The 9,213-nt window shown below is 41.8% G+C and overlaps 1 protein-coding gene and 1 pseudogene across 1 annotated transcript; both read right to left on the bottom strand.

Annotated features, from left to right (window-relative positions):
- Positions 1 to 1,694: 1,694 nt before the first annotated feature.
- Positions 1,695 to 4,150, bottom strand: LOC147908789 (uncharacterized; annotated as a pseudogene).
- Positions 4,151 to 5,641: 1,491 nt separating this feature from the next.
- On the bottom strand, positions 5,642 to 8,488 carry LOC147908788 (uncharacterized). Its single transcript, XM_087408774.1, is given in 2 exon segments — positions 5,642 to 6,527; positions 6,530 to 8,488. Coding segments are annotated over 2 exon segments (2,028 nt in total). The 5' UTR covers positions 8,261 to 8,488; the 3' UTR covers positions 5,642 to 6,230.
- Positions 8,489 to 9,213: the final 725 nt, after the last annotated feature.

The raw sequence follows: 9,213 nt of genomic DNA, 5'->3' as shown, positions 1-9,213 counted from the left end.
ATCGTAGTTCCTCGTCTTGTTCTTGTTTCTCTGCAAGCTCATTAAGTTCGATCTCGACAGGTAAACGAATGGCTTCGATGCGGGAAAGGGAATCCGCTACAATATTATCTTTACCCGATAGATATTCGATTTGCGTAGTGAACTGCGAGATGAAAGAAAGTTGCCTCTGTTGCCGAGGTGATGCTTTTTCGGAACGTTGCATAAACGCGTAGATGAGAGGCTTGTGATCGGTCACAATTTTAAAATTTCGCCCCTCGAGGAAATATCGAAAATATTTGATTGCCTCGGCGATCGCCGTAAGCTCCCGATCGTACGCGCTGTAGTTCTGTTGTGCCGAATTTAATTTGCGCGAAAAGAATGCGAGCGGTTTCCACAAATCGTCTAAACGTTGTTCGAGGGCGGCCCCGATGGCGAAATCTGACGCGTCACAAACGAGGCGCGTCTCGGCTGCGTCAGAGGGGTAAGAGAGTATAGTCGCGTTGGCCAGACTCTCCTTGCACTCATTGAACGCTTCTTCAGCCACTGGCGTCCATATGATTGGCCGTTTGTCATTTTTGCGTGAATCGCGAAGGTACTCATTCAATGGTGCCTGAACGATAGCTGCATTATGTAGTAATTTACGATAGAAATTGACAAGCCCAAGAAAACGACGCAATTCGACTATAGTGTTAGGCCTTGGAAACTCGCGAATAGCCTGAATTTTATCGAGTGTTGGTTTACACCCTTCGCTGTTAATCGTAAATCCGAGGAATTCTAATTCCTGCTTGGAACTCGCATTTATTTACATTGAGTCGTAAATAAAATTTTTTTAATCGCTGTAACACTATGGGTAAATGAGCTTCGTGCTCTTCAAGAGACGTCGACGCTATGAGTATGTCGTCGATGAATGCAAACACAAATTCCAGATCGCCTAGAGCGCGGAAGATTTGACGCTGAAATGTTTGACTCGCGTTTCTAAGACCGAATGTCATGAATTTATATTCGAACAACCCGAAAGGCGTAATGACAGCCGTTTTCGGAATATCTTCCGGCGCCACTGGAATTTGATTGTATGCCTGATACAGATCTAGCTTTAAAAAAATGACTTTCCCACGCAAATTGGAGGAGCAATCGTGCAAATACGGTACGGGAAATTTATCCGGCACGGTAATTGCGTTAAGACGACGGTAATCACCGCAGATCCTCCATGATCCGTCTTTTTTCGGTACCATGTGAATGGGACTTGCCCATGGACTACTGGACGGACGGCAAATACCGGCTTTGACTAGCCGTTGAAATTCAGCCTTTGCCGCTTTTAATTTTTCCGGACTTAACCGCCTGGGGCGCTCAGCAGCCGGCGGGCCCGTGGTAATGATATGATGACGAACATCGCTACTGCAATTCGGAGTTACCTGTTCTAAACCGGTGACCTCCGGAAATTCAGATAAGATACTCGCGAATTTCGTACTGGGTTTGACTGTGCTAATGGCAAGCTGTAGTACCGATTTAACAATACCCGACACGTACACATTATTTTGTGAATCGATGAGTCTACGACCTTTAAGGTCCGGAAGGAGACCATAATGTGCAATCAGGTCGGCCCCAATAATCGGGTACGGAACTGATGCTACGCAGAAATTCCATGTGATCGGGCGTATCCCTAAATGTAGCGTTCGGAACGACTCCCCATATGTATCACATATTCCCACAACATATTAGTAAAAAATTAAAGGTAACAATAATAATACAAAAATTTGTAGTTTTTTAAATTCTTTCTCCGCCAATTCTTCGTCTTCTGCGAACGAGACGCAGCAGCTCTACTTGCATTCGCCTTCTTCGAAGATAGCTCAACCTGCGCAGGATATCTCTCAATTGCTCCAGGAAACTGTCCACTGCATCCTTTTTTGGAATATTTTCGGCAAGCAACTGCTACAATACGTTGTCATGCAGCGTCTGCAAATCGAGATCATATTGTCTTCCTATAATACAAAAAATTCCATTTAATTTACAATTTTCTTATAGTGACCTACATTTTCCTACTTGTTAAACCAAGCTTGTCCATAAAAAACGTAAGACAATTAGGAACATAAATAAAATACTAAAAAATAATATTAAAAATATAAAAAATATATTTAAAAAATAATAAAAAATTATAAAATACTATACAATACTCTAAAATGCTATATACTAATAAAATACTATATAATAATAAAATATTAAAAAATATAGAAAATGCATAATCTAAAAAGATTAATTTCAGACTATTACTAGGTGGAGTGAAAAGTAACCTCCTTGGGAATGAAAAAAATTTTTTTCTTATGCAGAATCTCGCCCAAAATATGGCGTGTTCGCTCAGTACTAATCTTTGTAGCATCTGCTAGCTCGCGCACCTTCACTTTCCGGTCAGCCAACACCATTTCATGTATTTTTTTGACATTTTCCTCGGTAACCGCATCGGAGGGCCTGCCGCTGCGGACTTCATCGGTAGTGGAGTTGCGGCCACCACGAAACTCTCGAAACCAATATTTGACGGTGTAATCTGACGGAGTATTAGCCACATAATATTTATCCAACTTTTCTTTTGTTTCCTTCGCCGTTTTGCCTCTCAAAAAATAATGTTTTATGAGAGAACGAAAATCGTTTTCGCAAACACGTCAACAACAATCAGCTCTCAAAACAAAACTAAGGGCAGTATCGCACTGCCACTTGGCATGTCTGCCTAAATATGAACGGACTACAAGGCACCATAAACTTTTTTGCAGTAGTGGCGCATTCTGGCGGTCAAGGAGGTTACTTTTCACCCCATCTAGTACAATCTATGAAGAAAATCAATTATAATTATTTATTAAATATAACTATTTATTAAAAATCATGAAAAATATGAAAACATATCAGTTAATTATGGAAATCTCTGAAATATGTCGATTATTGGTTATTTAAAATTAATTCACCTTTTTGTTTTTTTGTTAATCGTCTGCAATGAGTCGAACAGCTTTCATAAATGTCTGGCGTGCTACAATCTGTTGGAGAAGACACATTACATTGCTGAAATTCCGAATCATTCGGACTTAATGCACTAGCTTCATCATGACATATGTTCCGTGGTAGAGAACTTGTACTAAAATTAAACGATAAAGACAAATAAGAAAAATATACCATATTTTTCATATTTTAAAGTCTATATTAGACAAGTTATTACGCATGGCATTTCCTGTACAGCCTCATCTAGAAATTGCAATCTTAAATAGAAGCGGAAAGTACTTTTCTGTGGATGTCCCGCTTCCGCACCTGCTCCGCTGCGTACATAACCTCATTTTTTTGCGAGCTTTTGAGTATCAGTCCCTTAGGTACGTCCATCGAGATTTCATTCATGTTTTTAAAACCTAAAAATCCCTAGTTCAAATTATGAATTCAGCTTACACAAATACAAAAGTACATTAGCCCATTTGCGAGTGCAGATTATTACCCGTATTTATAGTCTTGGAGTATCCAAAGATAAATTTAAGGAAGTCTTAAATATAAGGCTTTTGAATATGGACATAAGGCTCGTATTCAGAATGTGCTTCTAAAAATGTTAGCATGTGTTTTTGTCATTCTATCTTTGTTTTTCGTCTCATGAACGATGCAGATAGAATGATAAAAACATATGTTATATCTTTAGAAGCGCGCTCTAAATATGGACATAAATATACATTCATGAATACATAAAATGAAGTAAAATGATTTTATATTACCAAGATTATTAAAAACTTCATCCCACAACTCTTGTCATATACAAGAGCTTCGCTTTTGGCAACTTTTGATTCCATAAACCTGGTGTTTGCTCAACGACATCAATGAGCATCTCATCCATGAGGTCCACTGAGTATGAAGTAGATGCATTACTATTCTCTGATGGTGGTGCATCCCCCTGCGTACTTTCTCCTACTTACTTTACTCCTGTTTATATATAAATAAATATACTTACTGAATATATTTAATATTTGAAAATTAATTGTGAAAATGTTTTCTTGTAAATAAAATTACTCATTGTGCATGGTCCTTCTCGTCGACAACGAGGATATGGATAATTCATTGTAACTTTTGAAGCAGTTATAGGCTTGAATCTCCAGGATTCGTACATTATCTATCCACAATAACCGCATTTTATAGCCCGCGAATATGAATACATATAACATGAATTGTATAATATTTAATGTCTGTAAAGAAAAAATTCATATATTGAAAATTATACAATGAAAACCACATGGAAAAATGATGTGATAAAGCTACATCATCAAAAAATCCATATAATACGTTCCAGATAATGTAGTTCAAATAATATAGGGTGCTTTCCATTTGATGACACAAGCGTCATTCTATCCCTGACATTCAGAGAATAACAAAGACAAAACGACACTTGTGTCATCAAATGCAAAGCACCCAATGAAGAAAGTATTGCTCAGCGTTTGTCTATATGGTTTTTCACATAGATTTTTTTCAGTAGATTTTAGATGCGTTCTGGGAGACATTGTCAACTCTGTTTGTGTCATCCTATCCTAGTTTTACATCTAATAAACAATAGAGATAGAATGACACAAGTCAGAATAAAACAAAATATCCTGATGATATTCTTTTAACACAATGGCATTTTAAAATTTGAGCGGATAGAAACCTGATCCGTCCGGAATAGAGGAAATTTAATGTTTCGATCGGGAGAAACAGCAGGATCAAGAATACACTAGAATTCTCTAGCAGAATCCGATCCGTTATTCCGATCCATGCCTAATGGGACGGTACCCTTAAGGATGAAATCACACGGTACGGGAATCAACATGCGAGACAGAGGATGCATGATTCGAACAACCAATCGTGGAAAAGACATGGGATAGAAAAATATAGAAGAGCGCTGATTGGCTGTTCGAATCACGCATCCTCTGTCCCGCATGCTGATTCCCATATCGTGTGATTTCACTCTAAGAATGCTCCATGAAGACCCATGTACTATAATTTCAATCTATTCTGATAGAATACGTGTGCACGTGTTACATGTCGGAGCAGTTTTGTTGCCTATTGTTTTGATTATTTTTGATAAATTAATTTATCACATTTATGCAAAACTGTGAGAAAAAGCAATGTATTGGGTCATCTAAAAAGTATCCGCGATTTTTTGTCACTAGATGTGTGTTGATGGTCATATATCTAGTGACAAAGTACCGCGGATACTTTTTAGATGACCCAATATATGTCATGAATAAGCTTTGAATTAATAAACGCTTCATTTACTACGTTTACACGGTACGCTTTACACAGAAATTATAATATCGATATTATAAAATTGGCCAATCACAGTCATTCCATTGTTACGTCCTGAGGTCCGACCGGCGGTAATCAATACCTGGACAAACCTAGGACTAATAGTGGATGCAAACTGTACTTACCATACGATGATTGTTTGCGGATCTTTTCAGCGGCTCCGCGGTGTTACGATCCGTGGTACGCTACGTGCGGGCTGGTTGGGATCTTGGTTGGTCGAGTCCGTCGTGGGTGAGAGGGATTGGTCCAATGCTGGCTGCCGTTCACTCGCGCGTCCACTTGGTGAGTTTAAGTGAGGAGCAATTTCATGTGATGTATGCCGATTACGTAGGGAAGGTTTCGTTGAGAAAAAGGTCACACTCGCGTATTTATCTTTGCTCAGAAAACAACTTATATATTTTACTGTTATTAAGTTGCACTAAATACATGACTAAATTTATACTACGGTTAGTATCTAACGTGATTAAAATTGACAAGGTCGAATAGAGTTTTACTTATATAATTAGATGAAGTTGCTTATACGAATAGAAATGGAAGATTGGATATAGATTCAAGTTCGAATTAGGAATTTGAGTTAGAGATGGTGTCGGTCCGAACTTTTGTCACGAGAGAGTAAAAAAGGGAACCCAGTTGAGGACTTAATCTTAACTTAACTACTACTCGGTTATCCCGAGGGCTTTTCCGAAGGATCCCCTCCCACGCTGGTGGGGCGCTAGTGGTGGGGAAGGCGTCAGGAGCGGTCTAGGCGGTTTTTGTTTTGTGCCCTGTCGGTTTATTAAGATAAAGAAAGTTGTGATTCGCCTGGGGATATTTCTGGACAAGTTTTATATGTACCGTGGACGTGACACCTCCCCCCCTAGGAATAAAATATTGGACCGCGTCCAATATTTTATCGAGTATAAGTAGGTTTACATGGGTACTTAATCTGCTATGATTATTTTATTACTTGTTTCGACTCAGTCATTCTCGTTCTTTTCTCTCTTATTCAACAGTGCACGTAATTCACTGAACTGTACAGGTTTTCCACTTGTGTTCTCATTTGGCACTAGAGCGGTGGGAGAGGGGTGTCGAGCTTCTGGCGTAGAAAGGTTTTGGGGGGGGCACTTCGTTGTAGTGAGAGGGGGAGTTTCCCGCTCCCGTTGATTCTTGCTGACGTCCTTTCCAGGAGGCTCGGCTAAATGAAGTAATAGATGTGTGATGGAACTCCAGATGGCTCCGAGTAGATGGAGGCTCCACCCGTACGCCGAGTGAGTTGAAGCGCATATCCGTGGATTATTGTGTCGATAATTAATTGTACAAGTTTAATTATTAGGAAAATTGCCATTACGCCTGCGCTTGCTGAGCCAAAGGTGATGAAGCCCTGCAATAGGCGTGCTCCCGCGCTTTCAGCGATCTTCTCGAGAGATTTTTCATCGAAGAGATTCATCATCGCTATACTTCCCGAGGGGATGCTTTGCCCCATTGCTCCGCGCGCTAGAATGTTTAGCATTTGTGGTTTTTCTACGGGAAACATTATATGATTGCGCAAGCGATCCAGGTCTTCGTTAGAATAAATTCCGCTGGTGGCGAGTGCCGATGGGCTGACGTATTTCCAGGCGGGTCGTGTCAGCGGCTGGATGGTAGGTGGGGATAGAGACTCCACGGGGCGCGGCATCAAGCGGAACCAAGTCCCGTATATTTTGTACATTGCCGGCAGAACCTCACTGCAGTCCCTTGGTGTCCCGGCATGTGTTATTATTCTAGATCCGGGTAAATCATGGGTCACTGGTAGCTCCGTGAAACAGCTTTCCACGTGACGAATCCTGCACTCCACGGGTATACACTTGATTATATGTATGGCTTCCCCGGCCGTTACAGCGGTGTATCCGGGGGCCCTCATGATCCGATAGGCCATCTCGTCCGGTGCGATGCTGGATAATGTAAGTGCATTCTGGAGGATTTGTCTTTCCAGAGCGCACTTTTGCTCCAGAATGTCTCGATAGAGATACGTTAATTGAGTTTTAATGTGTTTTTCCACATATATAAATTTAGAATTTACATATGCGAAGATGTCCAAATTGTCTACGGAGATCCTTGATCGCACTCTGAACGTCTGGTCGCGCTGCGTCTCCAAAATAAAAAGCTTAGGATGCTCTGTTTGGCTTAAGGTATAGCCGCAAAGACTAATTTCAGTTGTTTTGGTGAGCGCGAAAGTAGTTTCTTTCGTTGTGACCGTATAGACTGTAGGCGCGGTTTGATTAGTTCTGGGGGTCACGTAATGGCTAAAATGGCAGTTGTCAGGAGGGACGGTAGACCAAAATGTTTCTCCTCCGTCCATATCCAGGCAGGTTCCGGTCGCAACTTTGCAATGCAATCCGGAGGGCAGGACAATCTCGTCCGAGCTGCGGCGTATAGAGGCTTCAAAATCTCTAAGAGTGATTTTGACTGTCGCCTGTACAACCACGCTATCCCATGTTCCGTATGGATCGCTATATTGAGTCCCTGAGCAACGGCCATCCGCGGCAGCATGTCCAGCGAGCGTGATGCTCCTGGAGGAGGTGCTATTTGATTTGAGTCCCACGATATATCCCTCTTTACCTCCCAGGTCCATGGATCTGGTTTCGTGTATCCGTTTACAATTGTCGGCTGTCATCTCATGGAGATAGGCTCTTCTTCCGCCGTGGACTATAGATACGTGGGAGTGCATGCCGCAATAAAATATTGTGCGGTCTACCTCGACCTTGCATTGTTGAATTACCCGCGTTTTATCGAAATCAGAGAGTTGTAATAGTTGGACGTAGACGCCTGTTGCGATTGGTTCGATGTCCTCGACTTCGCAGTTCCCGATGTCCAAGAGGGAGAGCGTCGTAATATTGAGATCTTTGCCGCCGCAGTCGTAGCCTATCAGGCCGCGCGACGATGGCGCGAGGGATAAAAGTGCGGCAACGAGAAAGAGAACTCTTCTGTCCATCTTAACGCGAGTAGAGCTCGAAACTGGTGGTCGCATGAATCACGGAGTACTAGTTGCGGCCGCTGGGTCCAGGGTGGGGGCATCGTCGTCCAGTAGGTGCGCCCCTCGTTCTCCGATGTACCGCAGTTTCTTCAGCTTATCGCAATGCACTATACGAGTCCTATTCTTACTTACTGCTAACTTAACATTATTATTCTTAAGAACTTCGAGGATTTCATACGGTCCTCTATATTGGTCGGCAAACTTCCCCTTTATCGGCTCCGCTAACAGATACACCTATGTTTGCGGGTTACATTTTTTATCGTAGTACCGTTTAGATCTTTGTTTCGCTTGGCATAGGTTTTCCTTTGCTGCGTCTTGTGAGTCGCGGAGTCGGTCGAATAGTGAAGTCAGGTAGTCAGTATACGTTTTGCACAAATCATTTGACAAAATTGGATCACTTGTCGGAATTCTGGCTGTTTTGCCGAATACCAGCTCGTGTGGTGAATATTTAGTGCTTTCATGCACACTCGTATTGTATGAGAATGTCGCTAACTTCAATAATTCGTCCCACTCCCGCTCTTTGTCTACGTACTGTTTCAGGTATTCCCACAACACATGGTGGCTTCTTTCTACCGAACCATTTGATTGTGGGTGGTACGCAGTTGTTTTACATTGTTTAATCCTAAATTTTCTCGCGATCGCGCGCATGAGAGCACTCAGAAAATTCGTGCCTTGGTCCGTGAGGAGTGCCTTAGGGGCGCCGTAGACGCAGATGATTTCGTTTACGAACGCGTTTTTGTCTAAGCGGTATCGCAAGAGAGTATTTAGATAAAAGGTCTTGTATCGTTAAAATATACACGTTGCCACTCCGGGTTTCAGGTAGCGGGCCCATGATATCCATAGATATTTTCTCGAAAGCTACGGCCGGGGTGTCGGTTAGGATCATCGGTTGACGCGTTTTTACACGCACGAGTTTTTTTTTTGACAGTCCCTACAGCCCTGTACAT

The sequence above is a fragment of the Acromyrmex echinatior genome, chromosome 8, assembly GCF_024713525.1.
Source record: "Acromyrmex echinatior isolate Ae372 chromosome 8, ASM2471352v2, whole genome shotgun sequence".
In the NCBI taxonomy this organism is placed as follows: domain Eukaryota; kingdom Metazoa; phylum Arthropoda; class Insecta; order Hymenoptera; family Formicidae; genus Acromyrmex; species Acromyrmex echinatior.
The sequence above is the reverse complement of the archived record's forward strand: the minus strand, read 5'-3'. Positions and strand labels throughout refer to the sequence as shown.